Source organism: Salmo salar, chromosome 09, assembly GCF_965601325.2.
Source record: "Salmo salar chromosome 09, fSalSal1, whole genome shotgun sequence".
NCBI classification, from domain to species: Eukaryota; Metazoa; Chordata; class Actinopteri; order Salmoniformes; family Salmonidae; genus Salmo; species Salmo salar.
In genome coordinates, this window is record NC_138299.1 from 66,887,095 (window position 1) to 66,909,445 (window position 22,351).

The following is a 22,351-nucleotide window of genomic DNA, read 5'->3' on the forward strand; positions in this document are numbered from 1 at the left end:
CTGTTTAAGTTTCTGCCTATAGGAGGGGTCAGATTTATCAAAAGGAGGGTCATGGTCAGATTTGCCAAAAGGAGGGTGGGGGAGGGCCTTGTATCACGGAAGTTAGAGTAGCAATGGTCGAGCGTGTTACTCAGTTGGGTACAGCAATCAATATTCTGATAGAATTTAGGTAGCCTTTTTCTCAAATTAGCTTTGTTAAAATCCCCAGCTACAATAAATGCAGACTCATGATATATGGTTTCCTTGATGTTCGTTGTGAGGAATTCTTGGTTTGGTGAACAAAAGGACTTGAGTTCCTGTATGTTGTTACAATTACACCATGGGTCGTTAATAATAAAACATACGCCGACAGCATGTCCCCAGCTAGCCATGTTTTCGTGAAACAGAGTATGTTACAATGCCGGATATCTCTTTGGAAAGCAACTCTTGCCCAGATTTCATCAACTTTGTTAACTAGGGACCGGACATTAGCGAGTAATATACTCGGGAGCGGTGGGTGGTGTGTGCGCATCTGAAGCCTCAATCGAAGACCGCTCCGGCACTCTCTCCTCCGGCATTGTTTTGGGTCGGCCTCTGGAATCAGTTCGTATGCCCTGGGAGGTGCAGACAAAGGATCCGCTTTGGGAAAGTCTTATTCCTGGTCACCATTTCACAATGGTGAAATGTATGAGTAGACCGACATAGGCCCCTTACTTTGATTGGTTCAGGTGAAGTCATCAATGAGAAACAATGTAATCCAGATGGATTTGAACTTTTTTAAATCATAAGTTCATAAGTGATTTCAAGCTAAATAAAGTTATGTCAGCATATTTCAAGGCAGAAAGCTGGGGCGGCAGGGAGACTAGTGTTGGACTAGTAACCGAAAGGTTGCAAGATCGAATCCCCGAGCTGACAAGGTAAAAAAAAATCTGTCGTTCTGCCCCTGAACAAGGCAGTTAACCCGCTGTTCCTAGGCCGTCATTGAAAATAAGAATTTGTTCTTAACTGACTTGCCTAGTTAAATAAAGGTAAAATAAAAAGTTAGAAAGCTTCAATTTAGTCTCCACTTCAGCATTACCAGGTAACTGTGGTACATCACACACGTTCGTTGAATGTGGGACTTGGACTTAGAAAGCATTCTCATTACACTTTCACCTTTTTGGAAGGGATTAGTGCAGACATCTTAAAGGGATTTAATTCAAGTGCGTAGAGGTTAAGAGGCTTTTTTCCCACTAACCATCTGGCTTTGTCCAGTGAAAACTGTGTTGTTGCCAAAAATTGGCAAGAGAGTAAAGTTGTCATGCACGCTACTTATTTAGGCCCATAGCTCCTCTGGGAGCGTTAGCCATTGACAAATCCACTAGACTGTTCTGGGCAGTCCTTTCCATCTCAATCCAATTCCGGTTTTCTTTGTGTCTGCTTCTGTAACGTGTGCGCTGGGAGTCAGGAAGCAAGTTCAGGGAGTGAATAATCAATAAACTAAACATAACACAAAACACGAATAACGCACAGACATGAAACAGAAACAATGACGCCTGGGGAAGGAACCAAAGGGAGTTACATATATAGCGCAGGTAATCAAGGAGGTGATGGAGTCCAGGTGAGTGGGGATGGTGACAGGTGTGTGCCATAACGAGCAGCCTGGTGACCTAGGGGCCAAAGAGGGAGCACAAGTGACAGCTTCAAGCTCCTGCCTCCATACACATCTACCTTGGATTTAGATGTTGTCACTATTAGTGTTATCTTAGGTGGTGTTAGGAGCATCACTGGTGTAAAGTACTTAAGTAAAAACACTTTAAAGTACTACTTAAGTAGTTATTTTAGGTATCTGTACTTTACTTTACTATTTATATTTTTGACCACTTTTACTTTTAAATAATGTACTTTTTACTACACACATTTTCCCTGGCACCCAAAAGTACTCGTTACATTTTCAATGCTTAGCAGGACAGGAAAGTGGTCCAATTCACTCACTGATCAAGAGAACATCTCTGGTCATCCGTACTGCCTCTTACATGGAGGACTCAGTAAACACAAATGCTTTGTTTGTAAATTATGTCTGCGTGTTGTAGTGTGACCCAGGCTGTCTGTAAATGTAAAAAAACAAGAAAATTGTGCCAATTTGAAATGATTTATACTTTTACTTTTGATGCCTAAGTATATTTAAAACCAAATACTTTTAGACTTTTACTTAAGTAGTATTTTTCTGCGTGACTTTCACTTTTAGTCTTTACTTTTACTCAAGTATGACAATTGGGTATTTTTTCCACCACTGGTTTTCATCGCTCACAACCCTTCGTGCATAGCCCTTAATCATTTGTGATTTTTGGTTCTGTAGTGTGTTCACTGATGTTGTAGCATGAGAGTGAGGATATTATTGCCTGAGCATCGGATGTGGCCCGAGGTTTAAGTTCAACGCACAACATGCAATGCTTTGCGCGTGACACAATTGATAAGGTCAGCTCAGGCAAAAAAAAAATGAAATCAGTCAAAGTCACAGGACATCTGATTCTGGAATAACATGTGTATTGGATTATTACCACTTCAACTGAGATAGAGCTGCTTTGCAACATTATATTATCATGAATTTCGAATAAAGTCATCTGTATGTCTGCCAAGCTGCAATACACCACTGGGTTCTTTATATCTTTGCTAATTATCTGCCCTTGCATCAACAGAGACCTCACCATGTCTGGCCAATATGACCCAGTGCGATAATGGATGTCTTGCTACTGATGAGGGGACCATCTGTGTGTGTCCAGAGGGGTCCATACTACAGCCGGATGGACAGACCTGTAGAGGTACTACTACACTAAATGTTTTCCTAAAGCCACTGGAGATGTGTTACAGAGTGGAGGTTTTATCAGTGTTACAGAGTGGAGGTTTTATCAGTGTTACGGAGTGGAGGTTTTATCAGTGTTACGGAGTGGAGGTTTTATCAGTGTTACGGAGTGGAGGTTTTATCAGTGATACGGAGTGGAGGTTTTATCAGTGATACGGAGTGGAGGTTTTATCAGTGATACGGAGTGGAGGTTTTATCAGTGATACGGAGTGGAGGTTTTATCAGTGATACGGAGTGGAGGTTTTATCAGTGATACGGAGTGGAGGTTTTATCAGTGATACGGAGTGGAGGTTTTATCAGTGATACGGAGTGGAGGTTTTATCAGTGATACGGAGTGGAGGTTTTATCAGTGATACGGAGTGGAGGTTTTATCAGTGATACGGAGTGGAGGTTTTATCAGTGATACGGAGTGGAGGTTTTATCAGTGATACGGAGTGGAGGTTTTATCAGTGATGTGGAGTGGATGTTTTATCAATGTTACGGAGTGGCGGTTTTATCAGTGTTACAAGGGGGAGGTTTTATTGCTCAGTGTCACTGAGTGGAGGCTGTGTCACTGAATCTCTCCCTTTTTGTGTGTGTGTGTGGGGGGGGGGGGGGGGGGGGTTCACCCAGGCTGCTCCTCTTCCGACCGAGGGGGCTGTAGTCAGCAATGTTCCCCCATCACTCCTGGTAGGTGGGAGTGTGACTGTCTGCCCGGGTACAAGATCCACCAAGACGGTAAACGCTGCACAGCCACTGGTGAGTCCTCACTGATACACACACACCACATACGCTGTCACGCATACAAGTACATGTAAACACACACAATAAATAAACACACAGGCACACACACATTCACATGCAAAAAGAGGTATGTTTGCCCTCTTGTTTTTTTATTTGTCATCACTTCATTTTATTATGTTCCAGGACCCCCACCTTATCTGCTGTTTGCCAACATAGTAAACATCAGACGTGTTAATCTGGATGGGACTGGTGACCAAAGCCTTGTGGAGGAGCCGAGGGGAACAGTGATAGCTCTGGACTACGATCCTGTACAAAACAAAGTAAGGAAATGCTTTGGGTTTTCAAAGGTAGAAGTGATCTAACAGTGAAGTCAGTTATACAACTTCAAAACTGCAGCGCAAAATCACTCGACTGTTCTGAATTTACTATGGAGCACTTTGGGTCAGCTGCTTTCAGATCTGTTGCCACCTATTGGTCATTGCTGGTTACTGCATGACTCTCAATGAAGGGGAAGTGAAACTGTTTGGTCCATGTCAGGCAATGATGCTTACGAGGCATATTGATTAAAAATAATAAAAGGTGTGTATTTTCCTAGGTGTACTTTGCCAGTACAGTACTGAAGCAGATTGAGAGGGCTGATTTGGACGGCGGGTCCAGGGAGGTTTTGCTCACTGAGGGGTTGGACTCACCAGAGGGCCTGGCTGTGGACTGGGTCAACCGCAAGCTCTACTGGACTGACCGAGGGTGGGTGGTGTACCCCAGGGTTCAGAACTAGGGCCAATGCTATTGTCAGAACCTCATTTAAATTTAGCACACACACACCTACATTGACATTCAGACTGAACAATTTGAAGTTCTAACAATGAATTATATCATGCATGGTTTGTTTCTATTCTATTCATTCTCCTCAAATTATATCTACTCTTTTTTAATGTATTTTTTTATCTTAGGCCTTGGACATGATTTTTGAATTCTGTCTTTCAGCCTCTCAACTATTGACCGCAGCACCTTGGATGGCTTCGACAGAGAGACCATTATTAGCAAAGGCATACAGAAACCAAGGGGAATTGCAGTTCATCCTTTAGCCAAGTACGATATTTTAAATATATTTCTTTATCAGAATTTTTGCTACACATTGTCCTCTGCCTTTTAATTGCAGATGGGTGAGTTATCATTTCTGTTCTGTTTCTTGAGGAAGTTGTTCTGGACCGATATGGGTACCAGGCCTGTGTTGGAGAGTGCGTCTTTGGAAGGAAGTGACCGTGCGGTCATTGCGAGCACTGACTTGGTGTCTCCTAGCGGTCTGACCATTGACTTCACTGAAGACAGGCTGTACTGGTGTGACAGCCAGAGGGGCGTACTGGAGATGGCATCCCTGGATGGCTCCAACCGACAAGTCCTGACAGAGAACGAAGTAGGTGAGGCTTCTGTGGAATACACACACACACACACACACACACACACACACACACACACACACACACACACACACACACACACACACACACACACACACACAGTTAAAAGGTTATAGCCTATATTAACTAAATATGATACATATTCTTATTGTAATTTCATTGTCTCTTCTGATTGGTCCAGGTCGACCTTTTGACCTGGTAGTGTTTGAGGACAGGTTGTGGATCACGGACAGGGAGCAGCAGCTGCTCCTGAGTGTTGACAAGCGGACGGGGATGAACCCAGAGCGTCTACATGGCAACATGGTCCAACCGGCATCCATAGTTGTGGTTCACCCCCTCGCCAAGCCAGGTAGCAAGAAGAGTGAGAGAGAGAGACTCCATAATATTATTGTTAAAAACCTATGTTTGCTTTATTGCAGTCTTTTACCAAATGCATTTAATTGTCGTCCTCAGGAGCAAATGTTTGTCTCTATCAAAATGGGGGCTGTGCTCAGGTGTGCGAGAGCAGGCTAGGATTCGCCCACTGCTCCTGTCACTCACACATTGCCCAATCAGCTGACGGCAAAGATTGCTTGCCATCCTACGGATCAACAGGTGATATGAACCCCAGTTGACACCTTTCATAAAGATTCAGGTTGAGTTTGATTTTAAAAGATGCAACTTTGGTCTGCTCATCATTTTTCCTACAGATTCTGGAGATGGCGAGTCTGCAGACCCGTTCTCTCTGAAAAACAAAACTTTGAACGATGAAAGCATGCCTCTCCCTGTGCCTGGTCTCTCTACTGACGGGGAGGAGGCAGAGGACAACCTGGACGAAGGGAGTGAGCCCACACTCTTCATTGAGAAGATGGTGTCAGGTAAAAGCCACACTGCTATAACAAGAATACTATAGATTTCATACTGGCACAAAATGGCTGCAAAAAAAATGTGGTCTTTTGAAACATTTTCGGCAACATCCTTGCACTTCCAGACCAGGATGACTGTTTCTCTCTCCGTTGTGATGTGAATGCACAATGTCTACTGGATGGAGGCAACCCCACCTGCCACTGCCTGGAAGGTTTCACTGGGGATGGAGAGCTGTGTGTGGGTGAGTGCGTGTGTGTGCATACGTGTGTACCTGTGAACTCTTTTTGACTTCTAATTAAATTCCTATTTAGGAGAATTGGGCCGGCAGGTAGCCTTTAAGAGCATTTGGCAAGTGACCGAAAGGTCGTTTGAATCCCCGAGCTGACTAGGTGAAAAATCTGTTGATGTGCCCTTGAGCAAGGCACTTAACCCTCATTACTCCTGTAAGTTCCTCTGGATAAGAGGATCTGCTAAAGGGACTTAAATGTAATTCCTGAACACAAAAAAGGGAATTAGGTGTGTATCTTGATGTGTAATGTTGTGTTTCTAGACCTTGATGAGTGCATGTTGGGGATGACCCTGTGTAGTATCCAGAGCTCAGTGTGTGTCAACACCGCTGGAGGATATTACTGCCAGTGTCGCCCTGGCTTCAGTGGAGAGGAACACCACTGTACCGGTGAGCACTCACTCATGAACTTTGATGATTTAAAATTCATTTTCATATCATTTACATTTTCACAATCGTTTTCATGTTGTTTTCTTTCCCATTTAGATATTGACGAGTGTAAAATGGGAACACACAAATGTGATGAGCGAGCGGAATGCATCAATACTATAGGGAAGTACCGCTGCAAGTGTCAAGCTGGCTACAGTGGTAATGGACACACATGCCAAGGTGCAGTTCTACACACAGTATCTTAACAAACATTACTACTGCAACAGTCTCTATAAAGAAAATTATGCTCAACTTCTCCTTAAAGTTTTTTACGACATCACCATAATCCCCTTTGTCTCAACTCCTTTTTTCTTTGTGTCTCCTCCCTCTCTCTCTCTCTCTCTCTGTCTCTCTGTCTCTATCTCTCTCCCTCCCTCTCTCTCTCCACCCTCTTTCCCTCTGCATGTTTGCAGAGTTGTCAACTACGTCCTCGTGGGTGACCACCAGTAGGCCTATGGACGTCACCAGCCAATGGCTGAACACTAACACAGTGGAGAGCTGCCCCTCATCTCATGACACTTACTGTCTCTACGAGGGAGTCTGCTTTTACTTCCCAGAGATGGAGTCCTATGCCTGCAAGCAAGTACCTCTATTTCCCTCCTTGTACATGGGTCAACACCGTTATTTACTGACTTGTCAACAACATTAGGGGGGCAAAAATACTGTTTTTATTACTCTTATCCAATCCTTTCAGATACAGTGGCTGGGAGTTCGGGGTTAATATTGTTTCTTCATAGGGATTTTCACTCTAGTAAGTCAGTCTTGATAACGGCAGTAGGTGGCACTATTGTTCCATATATACAGCTTTTCTTTACCAATGGTAACAAAGTGAGATAAAGGATTGCATCAACAGTGGGATAAAGGAAACAGTAAGATATAGGATTCTAAAGTTTGCCGCTGCTTTGGTCTGCAAAATATACAGAAATGTTCTCAATAAGCATTCGGTCGACTTTTCTCATAAATCAGCCAACACCAGTTTTGAGTTTGTTGTTTTTCAGAATGTGTGTTGTGTCATACTGTATGTGTGTGTTATATTAACAGTGAGTATTGTGTGTGGTGTTCCCAGCTGTATCTCGGGCTACATGGGAGAGCGCTGTCAGTTCAGTGATCTGGAGTGGTGGGAGCTGCAGCAGGCCGAACAGGAGAAGAGAAGGAACGTGGCTATCGCCCTGGGCATGGTGGTCCTCATCACCCTGCTCTCCATCGCTGCCTGCGTCACCTACTGCTACGGGTGAGAGAGAGAATTGGGGTGGTGGGGGGACTGGGATTGTTGGTTGGGTGGGTCTTATACCACAGTAACCCTCAGTGTAATAAATCATGTACTTAACCTGTAACAGGCTGCTGTAGTCCTTACCACGTTTTGGTCAAAAACAGATATAGCTGTGGTACGCAGTACACACAGTGTTACAGCCTGTACTTATATATTAAGTTCAAGATAATTACATAAGCTATTCCCTTTAGGAACCATAGAATAAAGTGTATTAAATACCCCAGACATAAATAGGCTTCGTTCAATTTTGCTCAAAATGAATGGTCCAAATTGTTATCAGACTGGGGCCTTTTGCTGTGTGTTTACTGTATAGGTGATGTTGGTGTGTGTGTCCATGTAAACGTGATGCGTAAAATTTTATATTAGGCAGAGGCATCGGGAGCATAGGCCCAACAGATTAAAGACATGGGCCTTCCGTGGGGCTAACACCATGACAAGTATGCAATCCCCTTTGCAGAAACATAAAGAGGTGTCTATCAAATGCAGAGTGGCGTGGTCCGTGTAATATAGGTGACGGCACAACAGCAGGGGAGAAAATACAAAATGAGCTAATCACATAGAACAAATGGCGGCGTGTGGCCCCGCTTTTGCTGAGGTGCCATGAGCATACATAAACTATATTCCCATCCTTTTGATTCCACACGCACACACACCCTCCCTTAACTGAGTTAAGTGGCTGATTCTCTTGACGGATGTTTTGGTGGCTTAGAGAGACACAACGGTGTCTCTGCGGCTCTTTTGACTCACAAAGCAGGGTCTTTTTCTCTTCCAGGGTCTCTTCCTTTGGCTTCCTGCTGAAAGAGGCATGCTTTCAATTACATGCTTGGTTTATCTTGTTCTACAGCAATTGCACATCAAAATAGGTCATTTCTCTGCCCCAAGATGGACCCACTGAGCTATATCCCGGTTCAAACGCTACACTGGTGACAATAGGCAATAGCTCTTTCCCAAAATTGCCTTTCTCACTTGGCTGCAGGTGCAGATGTACCTTTGTGCAGTTTAGTTTTTCTAGCTGATGCACCCAACACACTTGAGCGTGCGGGGACACACATCTCTCTCTCTCTCTCTCTCTCTCTCTCTCTCTCTCTCTCTCTCTCTCTCTCTCTCTCTCTCTCTCTCTCTCTCTCTCTCTCTCTCTCTCTCTCTCTCTCTCTCTCTCTCTCTCTCTCTCGAAAATGTAGTTCACGTCCAAATACACATCTTCTCCAGGTGAAAAGACAGTTCATAGAGATCAAACATACACCACTGTAATAAAGCCACTTACTCTATATGACTACAGTGGACTGTAAAATTGATGTTTCGCCATCCTTTACTTCATGGCTCTTTGCATGTGATATTATCTAGAGGCATGCTGTAGGCCGTGGGGACATGCTTTACTGTGGAACTGATACGGTCTGTCAAAATGATACCACCAGTCAGGACTCCCAGGTCACCATTTACATAGATATGAGCAACCATATTTACTTGTCGGTATTGACACAGCTTACTCTCTCCCAGTGTATTCTATATCCGGGGTGACACTGGCATTGGAGTCGTCATGTGTAATGCACTGAAGACAACATAAACCCCATTCCCTCTAGATCTGTGAATGAGATACCCTATGTTTTCCATTATAACATGAAGGGATGTGTCTTTTATTGTGCAATGCTTGCTAACAACGGCTCATGGTTGCTAACGACAGCCTGTATAAATGCATGTACACTTTAATAATGCATTATGGACAGATGCATTGCATGTTACTGTATTCTTTGTCCACCGGAATGATTTGACACGTGACATTTTTACAGTTTAGCAGACACTCTTATCCAGAGCAACTTACAGTAGTGAGTGCATGCATTTTCATACGGGTCCCCAGTGGGAATCAAACAACAACTCTGGCATTGCAAGTACCATGCTCTACCAAGTGAGCCACACAAGACTATATGTTGACATATGACACAATGATATACCATGTGATTGCAGGTCCAGGAGATTCATTCGGAAACACCCCTCTGTGGATGACATGAGCGAGACAAGCACCAGTGATGACACCATGTCAGAGACCACCGTCCCCAAGACGCCACGGGTAAGTCTGAACCCAGTTAATGGTGACTTCCATACAGAAAAACAATGACCAATCACAAAAGGCCTTGTGGGTCACATGCAGACAGTTTCGAGAATATTTTTTGAGCAGTGTCCCAAAACTACTAGTAGGCTACTGTATGTTACCATACTGTGTTCCCCAATGGTTATCCCTTCTGTTTTAGTTCTATGTTGTTTTGGAACACGGTGGCGATGGAAAGGTCATTCACGTCATGGGCTCTCCAAGAAGAGTTGTTTGTCCCTCTTGCTCCTCCGAAACAGGTGCCATCACACATGCTTGTTTTAAAGAATCACAATCAAATAAAACATGTTATTTATAGGTTATTAATATGAACTTATGGCTTTACTATGTCATTCCTTTGTAAGTACCTTCCAATTTCTGTATAGTGAAATAAAGCACAACAACATTGTATTATTGGGCCCTGGATTGAGGCGAGCTTTGCTTTGATTGGACAGGTGAAAGCTTTGTGTCAGAGGAGGTAGTGACTCTTCCCAGACTCAACAAAGGGTACGAGTGCTCTTTTGGATTGGCTACCATGGAGACCAACAAGACAGGCGCCAACCACCTCAAGTCCATCGACAACCTCATCTTCCTGGATGACCCTCAGCCTGTCTCTGCCATCCCTCAGCTCACCTGAGGCCATGCCCACTCATATACCCTTATTAAATGAACCAACCCCCAAATGAGAAACCAAAAACACACACTGGGACCTGGAGATTGTTAGCCTGGAATCCACACTGAATATCGTCTACTAGGACGGTCCAACTTCCCATCTATTGGAGCTTCTCCAGACTGAGTTCGGGAAACAATAGCGAAACGGAGTGATATTCAATGTCGATTCCAGGCTAGGAGAACCCTTAGGTTGCTTAAGATTCTGTCTTTCCTTGAAGTTAAAAGCCCTGTATTCTCTAGGGAGTGGCTGTATTACCAGATTCTCTGGATGCCTCTTCCCAATAGCTAAACAACAGCACCTTCTGCTCATGTGAGACACTCGCAGAACACCTACACCCGGTGAAAGTTTGGCTACCCAGAGGTGGAAGGCTATTTCATTGACGCACTGTTTATCAAATTGTGTAGTATTGCATGATCACTGAGAAGCGAAATAACAGTTGTATCTTATTTATGGTTCAAATGCGATTGTTTTGCCCCAATGCAATGTCAAGACAGGGCTAAGCTACATGTTACATGTTATGTTTTCATGCAGGCTAAATGTCTTTGGTTTCACCCCACATTTAGGATAAGGATATTCTCTGTGTCCTGCTTATGTTTAAGGAACTGCAAGATGCTTAGTTAGAACAGACAGAGAATTTTGTAGGCACACATCAACACATTTGTGTGTGAGTGTGTGGGGGGGGGGGGTTCAAATCACCACAGGGTTTTTATTTCAGCTGTTCAGAACTAAAGTAACACATGCACATAAGGTAACACGGTTGTTTAGGTCTGGGGAAGAGGCGTCCTGGGGAAGAGGCGTCCTGGGGAAGAGGCGTCCTGGGGAAGAGGCGTCCTGGGGAAGAGGCGTCCTGGGGAAGAGGCGTCCTGGGGAAGAGGCGTCCTGGGGGGCGAGACTGGGGCTGAACAGGCTGTCCAATCTGGTCACACAACCTCTGCCTAGCCTATATTTAGGTAGACCTATGTGGGGCGAAAATGAATCTATATCCGTAACATTTGCATATCCTTCATTTTTCTGGTGTTCCAACTAGGATATTTGTTTATGGTCACCTTTCCTTGTTAGTTGCTGTATAAGAGATGTGTTAATGTTTAATCAGACAAAATGTGCCATGCTACATCACATTTAAAATGCATGTATTGAATCAAGGCTTGCTTTATAAAAAAAAAAAGAAAAAGATCATTGATTAAAAAGTTGCTTCTCTGAGTGTAAGGGTACTCAGTGTAGCTTTGTGCCTTCCAAAGATTGCGTTGCCATAATACATTTCAAAAGTTTTAGAGAGGTGTTTCTTTCTATCAGCTTCAATGTGATGATATCAATGTGACCTATTCAAAGATTGCTTGCTTTGGTAAAGATAAATGATCAACAACCGATTCGATTTGGACAGTACCTGCGATGTACAGTGATGCATTGTATTGCGATCACACCTCTGAGTCACTCAGAGCTTTAGGCATACTCATTAATGGCAGCATAGTGAAATAGAGGGAAATAGAACATAGTAAAAGAACATACCAAAAATGGACTGTTCAGGCAGAGAACCTGTGTATAAGCTTGGAGGAGGAGAGTGGAGGATATTATCAACGTCAATGAACAAATGTATAGCTCTGTCAATTTTATGAATAACTCCAGTAAATCTTTTGCTTGTATTTTAATGCATTGTTTAGCCATCCTGGCATTTGTCAGCATATAGTTTGTGTGACTTTGATGCTATATTTATTTTTTTACAGGCAAATACCGTTTGAGTCCTAGACCTGAAATTTTCTGATATACACTACCAGTCAAACATTTTAGAACCCCTACTCATTCAAGGGTTTTTCTAGATTTTCTACATAGTAGAATAACAGTGAAGAAATAAAAACTATGGAATAACATATATGGAATCATGTAGTAACCAAAAAAGTGTTAAACTAATCTAAATATTTTATATTTGAGATTCTTCAAATAACCACCCTTTGGCTTGATGACAGCTTTGCACACTCTTGGCATTCTCTCGACCAGCTTCACCTGGAATACTTTTCCAACAGTCTTGAAGGAGTTCCCACATATACAGAGCAATCGTTGGCTGCTTCTCCTTCACTCTGCGGTACGACTCATACCAAACCATCTCAATTTGGTTGAAGTCGGGGGATTGTGGAGGCCAGGTCATCTGATGCAGCACTCCATCACTCTCCTTCTTGGTAAAATAGCCTTTACACAACCTGGAGGTGTGTTGGGTCATTTTCCTGTTGAAAAATAAATGATTGTTCCACTAAGCCCAAACCAGATGGGATGGCATATCGCTGCAGAAGGTTGTGGTAGCCATGCTGGTTAATGGCAGTGTCACCAGCAAAGCACCCCCACACCATAACACCTCCTCCTCCATGCTTTACGGTGGGAAATACACATGCGGAGATCATCCGTTCACCCACACCGCATCTCACAAAGACATGGCGGTTGGAACCAAAAATCTCCAATTTGGACTCCAGACCAAAGGACACATTTCCACGGTCTAATGTCAATTGCTTGTATTTCTTGGCCCAAGCAAGTCTCTTCTTCTTATTGGTGTCCTTTAGTAATGGTTTCTTTGCAGCAATTCAACCATGAAGGCCTGACTCACGCAATCTCTTCTGAACAATTGACATTGAGATGTGTCTGTTACTTGAACTCTGTGAAGCATTTATTTGGGATGCAATTTCTGAGGCTGGTAACTCCTAATGAACTTATCCTCTGCAGCAGAGGTAACTCTGGGTCTTCCTTTCCTGCGGAGGTCCTCATGAGAGCCAGTTTCATCATAGCGCTTAATGGGTTTTGCGACTGCACTTGAAGAAACTTTCAAAGTTCATGAAATGTTCCGTATTGACTGACCTTCATGTCTTAAAGTAATGATGGACTGTAATTACTCTTTGCTTATTTGAGCTGTTCTTTCCATATACCCCCCCTACCTTGTCACAACATAACTGATTGGCTCAAACACGTTAAGAAGGAAAGAAATTCCAGAAATTAACTTTTAAGAAAGCACACCTGTTAATTAACATGCATTCCAGATGACTACCTCATGAAACTGGTTGAGAGAATGCCAAGAGTGTGCAAAGCTGTCATCAAGGCAGAAGGTTGCTATTTGAAATATATAAATATAAATATACTTTTATTTTGATTTGGTTACTTTTTTGGTTACTACATGATTCCATATGTGTTATTTCATAGTTTTGATGTCTTCACTATTATTCCACAATGTAGAAAATAGTAAGAATAAAGAAAAACCCTTGAATTAGTAGGTGTTCTAAAACTTTTGACTGACAGTGTAGACTAAATGTTATTATTGATCGTGTAACAGATAAGATTGATGCTGGTTTTTAACTACATTGTTTTGTCTGGAAAAGGGAAGGTTCCATTGGAGATGCTGGGGGTGTCTGAATAAAAGAAAAAGAGAGAAAGACATGGGATGCATAGTGTACCGCTAAAAATGCATCCCAAATGTCACCCTATTCCCTACATAGTGTTCTACTTTTGAACAGAGCCCTATGGGCCCTGTTCAAAAGGAGTGGACTACATATGGAATAGGGTGCAATTTGGGATGCAGAAATACTGATACACTATCTGTGAATTCTAGTGCATACCACATACATACTACTAATAGTAGAGAAGGAAAGTGGAGGCTTGTTAAGGTACTGCTTTTTCTTTGTTTTCATATGACCTTTTCTATACTGTACCTGTGATCTTCTTCAGGAACTTCATAACAACTGGTTTCCTATTCTATTTAGTTTTGCTGTATTCTGTTGTTCAGCACACACATGCTCCATTTGACTGGATTGACCTGTTAAAACTTACATTTGTGTCAATGCTTGTATATCTTTGCTGGTAATAAAATCCTTATATTCACCAAAAAACTGTCTGGTGGAAATAAGGATATCTTTTCAACCGTACTGTAAAACACCAAGTGGGATATGGGTTTGTCTCAGTGCAAAAAAAAGTGGAAATTGATTACAAAGTCAATATTCAATAATCAATGGCGACAGCAATACCACCTGGCCTTAATTATCTAAAAAGGGAAAGCATGTACCACCATTATCTCAAGATCACGGCAAAAAAAAGCACTCCAACTCTGATTAAGTGTAAGACAACTGTGAGAGAACAATAGGTCAAAAGCCTTGGGGCGAGATTACTCTTATTGTATGGATCCTCTCAATACAGTCTACTGCCTCAACCCATAAGAAGAGTTAACAATGAGGAGAGTCAATCAACGGCAGTGAATTATTTGAGTATTCATTATGAAACTTCTAAATATTCAAGGGAGGCTATTATTTCATTGAATCCTTCATGGATTGCATGAGCCTCTCTTCCTCTGGATAGAATTCAATAATTGCAGTCTGCCTGCTTGCCTGCCTGCCTGGCCTGCCTGCCTGGCCTGCCTGGCCTGCCTGCCTGCCTGCCTGCCTCTCTATCCTTTCTTTCTCTCTTACTCACATGCTCTTGCTGCATCTCTCACTCCCTCCTTCGCCCTCTTTCTCTGCCTCTCACCTTGCCCAGGGAAAGACTACTGTTTAGTTCGAGCTGCGATGCCTTCCCGTTCAGGGACCAAATGGTTTTATTTGTAACGCTCTGGCAACGTTGGTGCCCAATGCACCCGCCGCTCTCTCAAGCCTCACTGACGACAGTTAATGGAGGGCCGCTGTCGCTTTGTTTCAAGCTGATAGGAGGAAAACAAAGCACTTTCCTTCAAAAACCATCATTGGCCACCGATATTGATTTCCTGGCAAGGGAACACTTATCTATATATTGCCCTCAGTTATATAGCCATTGCCCTTTACTCTAAACAGTGGTAGATAGGCCCTGAAATAAAGATGCAATTGGACCTGTGTCAATTTTTTTTGTATTACTCCTCAATGGGGGCAATAGAGTCAATCGTAAGTAAAAAGCTTTTTCTTTCAAAATATTAACATTTGTCATGTAGTCAGCCTCTAAACTTTTAGGAATTTTATTTGTTTGACCATGTGGTGACCGTTTTTATTTGGATAATGTGATGTTGAGTTCACAGTTCAATAGCGATACATATTCTGTCAAATGAATAAATGACCCGTGTTGAGCTAGTACGACTACTACAGAAACAACTGCATTCACTGTGTATGATACAGTATGCACAGTAGGACTGCGTTTTCAATAGCTAACTGTATTGCGTTGCCATTCATACTAAAACCACACTCATTTGCAAGACGCCTCAAAGCCAGAGTGAGTGGAGGCAAATGAAGATGTGTCACGGCTGTCAGAATGATCGGACCAAAATGCAGCATCAGTTTCGTTCCACATATTTATTGGACAGTGAAACTTAATGCGATACAAAATAAACTGGAGGAACAAAACAACAAACCGTGACGCAGGAGGAATAAACACACTCACAAAATATAATCACCCACAAAAACCAAGTGGGACAAACATCAACTTAAATATGGCCTCCAATTAGAGACAACGACAACCGGCTGCCTCTAATTGGAGGTCATGCCAAAGAAAACCCAATCTAGAAATACATAACTAGAAACTAAACATAGAAATACAAAAACGGACAAACACCCCTCTGTCACGCCCTGACCTACTCTACCATAGAAAATAACATCTTGGTCAGGATGTGACAGATGTCTTACACTTCCATCTGTGCACCTCAAGATGTACAGGACGTATAAGCAGCCCAACCCCTCCCCCTTCCTCTGATGGATGGCAAAAACTGGAGCATTTGAGCTGTGTGTGTGTGTGTGTGTGTGTGTGTGTGTGTGTGTGTGTGTGTACGCGTGTGTGTGTGTGTACGCGTGTGTGCGTGTGTGTGCCACAGTCAGGTCCCATTTTCACTTCAGCTGTTGGGAATTAAAAAGGAAGGATCAAGGGATGAGGGAGGTAATCCACCTGAAAGGGATAGAGCGAGAGAATGAGAGAGGGAGAGCAGGAAAAGAGAGAGAGAGCTAAAGAGAGAGAGGAAGAAAAGAGAGAGGGCAGAAAAAGGAGAGAAAGTGGAGAGCGAAAGGGGAGAGAGGAAAAAAGTGAGAGAAAGACAGGCAATGACAGACAGACAGACAGACAGACAGACAGACAGACAGACAGACAGACAGACAGACAGACAGACAGACAGACAGACAGACAGACAGACAGACAGACAGACAGACAGACAGACAGACAGACAGACAGACAGACAGACAGACAGACAGGGATGGAAAGAGACAACACCAATGCACACACCTTGCCTTCCCAGACAAAAGATGACTGTATCTTATTATTTTCCCCTTAATTTCCCAGTCAGATGGTATATGGGAGTCGTTGCCCAAGATGGCCGTTGTTTCTTCACTCTGCTAGGTCCACAGATGAGGGTGGCTAAACAGAGTATTAGCTTCCCACTCAAAGGCTTTACCCTTATCCTTCAGGTTACTAATTCGACCCCCTGGCATCTGACCTGGGCCCTTCAGGCCTGTTTTTCAAGGCTTTGGGGCAGATTTAGAAAGAATTGGGGATAATGTGTCTTTAGTGTATTTAGGCTTGAACACATGTGCTCAAAAGCTGGTGGTCTATCAAACAGTGAGTGAGTGAGAGCCCTTATGTCTTGGTGCTCCCTTGATGGAGTTGTTGAGGTGATAGAGGGGGTCAGAGGGATTGATGAGAGAATGAGGTGTAGTGTGTTTACCCGTTTCGAGGGCTAAGCCGTGGAAAGCTGGCACGCTGGTCATCTAGATCGGCGTGCCTGCAACGGTGTGTCTTCGAGTGGCGATTACGTAACGCAAAGAAGCACACATATTCACCGAATGTCAAGCAACTTCACCTATCCAAGAAAACTAAACTGATTCATTGTATGATAAAATATCCAGATGTTTAAATGTCTACATTTGTGAAAACATGTACATAAACACAAATAAATTAACACTAAACAGATGCAGGATCAGAGTAGGAGATTGATCATTGAATTTGATATCAATGGTGAAATGGAGATTGAAATGTCAGGTGAAGTATGCAGTTCTCAAGGCCAATGAAGCAGATTGTCACCTGAATCTGGGTTATAAGTGTATTTTGTCCAGAAGATGGCGATAGTGGGCTACATAAACCTTCACAATAGTTCACAGTGTCTCATAGCCCTTGCTCTTAGTCAATTCCATACTCTTCCAGTGGTTCCCAACATTTTTTGGTCACTGTACCACCAACTGAGGTTTGCTCTACCCGGAGTACCCAAAGTATTTTACCAGTCGACCTATGGTCTCATGAGTGTATTTTGTCCAGGTCACACATTCACAGTAAAAGCCTATGTCTAAAACCCATCGGTGTTCCTTTGCCCAATCTTGATATTATATACTGTACATGTTCACATTTAGGCCATTGGTTGTGGCTGAGAATAAATCAGACTCTGATATTCAAAGATCCATTTGCCTAGGTCCCACTTTCTCAACTCCAGACAGACCAGACGGTCCCCACCTCTAAAGATTTTCTTTCTTACCTGGGGGATTCAGATTGGGACCATCAGGTGAGTACAATCTCTGGCCAATAAGTGGTGTAGGATTAATTTAGGAGAGATATTTGTTTCCTAAGACTCATTCATATATTTCTAAAATCTGTGGAATCAGGATTTAGAAATATTGATGCTAATTGATTATTTACAAAGTACAAAGCTCCTAAATTGGAACACAGCGGATGTAGAATAACATGCTATACATGAAGTCTGAGCTCAGGTTCTCTACTTCACAGCGCTGTATGTGTTTTGACTGACAGCGGTTATAAACGTGAGCACTGCTTGGGACAAGAAGATGCCCCCATCCCTCCCGCTAAATGGTTACTTTAGCACTTTTGTTGTTGTCTGAGAGAGGGAAATGCTATAAATCTGCAAGGAGTCGATGTGTTCTGAAAGGTGAGATGTTGAGGATTATAATAAATATCGCAAATCATACAAGGAAACCACGCACCTGTCCAAACATGCACATCACACTTCCATATTTGAAAACTCATGTAGTTTACAGTTTCAATGGCTATTTTTGATCCACAGTTACAAGGATGACATGCATTTAAACCCTGGGTTGTCCTGAACAGAATGAGCCTACAGTATATTGGTGGTATTGTGATGAAAATTAGACAGGGAACACACTCTTGAATGCACTCCTGACTCCATTCTGTGCACACCAAAATTACAATCTGTTTGTCTAAAGACCCTTTTGAAAGCCTAACACTGTAAAATCATATTTTATTACTTAGCTAGCCATGTTGGCAATATAATACATTTTCAAATTATGCCATTCTGACCCAGATTGTGATTTATAATGGAATGTTTTTGGATTGCAAAAACAACAGTAATTGTGTGATGGTGGTGAAGCAGGGCTGTGTTTCAAACAAAAACTACAAGTGTGCCTGCCTCAGTTCCTCAATGGCAAAGCTAGGATACCTAAAAAAAAAACAGGTTATAGTTGAAGGCTCTGTTCTTGAGTCATAAATGCGCATTGAAATTACTTGAACTACGCCCAGTTTGGAGAGGTGTGTGGCCACTTAAAGACACCAGCTAGACCTCTCACTCAAACCCTTGTAATAGTTTTTTCTTTAAATTATTATTATTATGTTACTGAATGTATCCGGAGTATTTTCAGATTTCGTTATTGACAAATGCTGTCACAAGTACAGCAAATGTAAAATGCACATAAAATCAACAGTGCAAAGTTTGGATGCAGTCTTGTGTCAGGTGAAGTGTTATGTCCTCACCTTTAGTCTGATAATTTCCCAAAAATCTCCAAACTGTTCTCTTTTGATCACTACCATGGTCATGCATATGTTTTTTATAGTTATTCTTGTTTGAAACATTTCAATTTGGCCCTATCCATATAGGCCAATTTCCACAAGTGTAAGTGGTTAATACTGATTGGCCAGATGTTGTTACCTCTTGAAGAAGAAACAGGAAGTTGATGTTTGGCTGTAAATGTGGCCAGTTCAAAAATCTGCAGAAGTGTAATCTGTCTCCATCCAGTGTTTGTCCACGCAGAAATTCACCCACATACCTTATAAAGAACTCTACAGTGGCATCAATCAATAAATGTCCTTAAGGGAGGAAAGAAAACCATCAGTACAGCCTCAATGCTTGGATTTCTGGACCCCTCGCCTAGCTCACATGAAAAAATACTATAGTGGATGATGGTAAAAATAGTATTTACTGTAGTACACTGTAATATTTACAGTTAATTATAGTATATATACTGTAGTAAATAAAACTGTAGCATATACTTTAGTATTTAATGTATTGTTTTTGCAGTTTGTAATATACTGTAGTATTTACTGTAGTGTTTTTACAGACTGTAGTGTACTGTAGTATTTACTGTAGTGTTTTTGGCAGACAACTGTAAACCTACTGGAGAAGAACTAAAAGAGCATGTGTTCCATATGCTGTAGGTAGGTAGGTAGGTAGGTAGGTAGGTAGGTAGGTAGGTAGGTAGGTAGGTAGGTAGGTAGGTAGGTAGGTAGGTAGGTAGGTAGGTAGGTAGGTAGGTAGGACTGGGGTCTGAACAAATAGATCAGAGATTCTGCTCTTTTCAATAACCTGTAGGGAACACAAAATGGTCTATAACTGGCATGTAGGTTTCTTACTTATGGGTGGCACAAATTGTCATATGGGCGAGGGGAATGTGCAGAGTAGATACTAATTAATTACCATAGTATTTACTATAGTTCAAAACGTGTAGTGCTTTTGCGGACTGAAGTGTTTTTGTAGACATTACTACAATAATTTTGACTGTTTTTTTTGTTGCATATAATACTGTTGTTTTTACAGTATACTACAACATTCTATAGTAAGTACTACACATTATCGAAGGATACTACAATGTGTAGTATAGTATTCTACAGTATACTACAGTTTACTATAGAATTCTATAGTAAGTACTGTAGCATTCTATAGTGAACTGTGGGAGGCCACATGGAAGCTCTAAGTCTTCTGTTTCCCACAGTAAGTATCAGTACCTTAGTCCATTGCTACTGTATCTCAGATCAAATGGTGAAATAACTGTAACTCAGTTCATACCTTGGTCAAGTGCCATTTCTTTCTGTCTCCCATTCTTTTTTCTTTTTTTGCCTAAATCTTCTTATTTAGATTTCCTAACTTAACTGGAATTGAAATACTATTGACCCCAATGGTGTAGATAGCCAGCCTTATGTAGTGCCAATAGCATTGTAACATGTTAGGCAAGTACTCACTATTTCACATAAATTCTATGATATTTAATTCTTAGTCTTCATATCTTATATATGGTGTGTGCCGTGAGCGACAGCTACAAGCCAGCATCTCCCCCTTTGAATATGCATTTCCCATTATACGCTCGGATGGTCTTAAAACAGATTGATTCATCTCAGAGAGATGTCTAGGCAGAGGTGCACGTTTGTGGATGCAAATTCATGGCGAATCTTCCTTTGATTATGCAAAGTGAGAGCCACCATAAGCACATATTTCGGGGAGGTATATACCAACGCAAATATGAAGGCCTGTTGCATTAGATGGTAATTCATAGTTGGTGTTATCAGGCCACTTGGTTATCTCCACTAGTTAATTAGCTTCAGAGCTTCATTGTGAATATTTAATGAGGGTAATGTGAAAGGGCTCATATTGGTTCTTGGTACACCATTGCTATCCCAGCCATGTGAACCGTCACCCTTTATATTGTCGAATAGGTGATGTTATTTGGGATGTGTATGTATGTCTTTGTATGTCCTTCCTGTTTTTAGGGGTGGTATAATAAAAGTTCAAGTTAAGAAGTAGAGATACTTTAAAGGTAAGGTATAAATAACATAATTCAGCATTGTACTAATCTGATTAATATATTTTAGAATATAAAAACCCAAGTGGCAGTGGGGGACATTTCTATACATTTCTACTTAGTATATTTACGGCTGTGTAAGATGCTCTATCTCCATTGCAGGCAAGGTAATAATCCAAATGCAACCTTTTTGTCATCCAGTATCAAGTAATTTTGCGTTCATCATGGCGCAATATGCATATTGCGGATAGATTGCATTTTGGATGGTCTTATTTAAAATCAGCTTCATGATGCGTATGAGCTTGAATCATTTTACAATTGTGGAGCTTGGGAACATGCATTGGGAACATGCATTGGGAACATGCAATGTTTAACCATTTGTTAGACCAGCGTAAGTATACATTTAAAAGACTCAGGCTGAACATAGACTGATCATACACTGACTTCATAGAATTTTTATAACTTCATATTCCTCATCTTACGTGATCCTTCTCGCCAATAAAATGAAGCCAATGTGAAGTAGGCTTATGCAGAGTAGGTCTATTTTTGAAAACGCTGTACTGTATGATACTTTAGCAGTGACAGAAATGAATTCCTGTGCACTGTAAGCACACACACACAGACACACACACACACACACGCACGCATGCACACACCCTAATCTCAACTCTCTAAAATGGAGTGCTTATGATAACAGAGATACGATGGAATAGAAAGGATAGTTTATCTGACAATAACTTGTTTATCTTTCGAAGCGCCTTCAAGTAGATAGCCATAGATTAATCTCTATGACGATAGTAGCCATAAATATTGCATGATCGCTTATCACCCACCTGGACTATAATTGAACCAATTGCAGGGTAGATACTCATGTGCTCTTACAAAGTTGACAATATTATAGCATCTACTGTAAACCTGATTGTTGGGTTTGTGACACTTGTACAGACAGATGCGCTTGTTGCCATCAATTGCAAGGGTGTTCTCTCGCTTTAGTTGTAATGAGCAATGAAATCTTCTCACTTAGGAGATAATTATAGTTTTACTTTTTACCAATATGTTATAGAATAATGTATGTTTTCAA

At 41.9% G+C, this 22,351-nt stretch overlaps 1 protein-coding gene across 2 annotated transcripts in view; it reads left to right on the forward strand.

Moving 5' to 3' along the window:
• Positions 1 to 14,445, forward strand: part of egf (epidermal growth factor) — a 29,230-nt gene extending 14,785 nt beyond the window's left edge. For both annotated transcript variants that reach the window (XM_014211951.3, XM_014211952.3), the window contains exons 8-24: positions 2,658 to 2,780; positions 3,434 to 3,559; positions 3,728 to 3,864; positions 4,140 to 4,288; positions 4,529 to 4,633; positions 4,739 to 4,962; positions 5,144 to 5,311; positions 5,416 to 5,556; positions 5,652 to 5,819; positions 5,933 to 6,049; positions 6,359 to 6,484; positions 6,581 to 6,703; positions 6,937 to 7,102; positions 7,590 to 7,754; positions 9,756 to 9,858; positions 10,040 to 10,136; positions 10,332 to 14,445. In XM_014211951.3, coding sequence (XP_014067426.1) covers positions 2,658 to 2,780; positions 3,434 to 3,559; positions 3,728 to 3,864; positions 4,140 to 4,288; positions 4,529 to 4,633; positions 4,739 to 4,962; positions 5,144 to 5,311; positions 5,416 to 5,556; positions 5,652 to 5,819; positions 5,933 to 6,049; positions 6,359 to 6,484; positions 6,581 to 6,703; positions 6,937 to 7,102; positions 7,590 to 7,754; positions 9,756 to 9,858; positions 10,040 to 10,136; positions 10,332 to 10,513 — 2,420 coding nt within the window. In that variant the 3' untranslated portion in view covers positions 10,514 to 14,445. The remainder of the gene's footprint in view (positions 1 to 2,657; positions 2,781 to 3,433; positions 3,560 to 3,727; positions 3,865 to 4,139; positions 4,289 to 4,528; positions 4,634 to 4,738; positions 4,963 to 5,143; positions 5,312 to 5,415; positions 5,557 to 5,651; positions 5,820 to 5,932; positions 6,050 to 6,358; positions 6,485 to 6,580; positions 6,704 to 6,936; positions 7,103 to 7,589; positions 7,755 to 9,755; positions 9,859 to 10,039; positions 10,137 to 10,331) is intronic.
• The last annotated feature ends 7,906 nt before the right edge of the window (positions 14,446 to 22,351 follow it).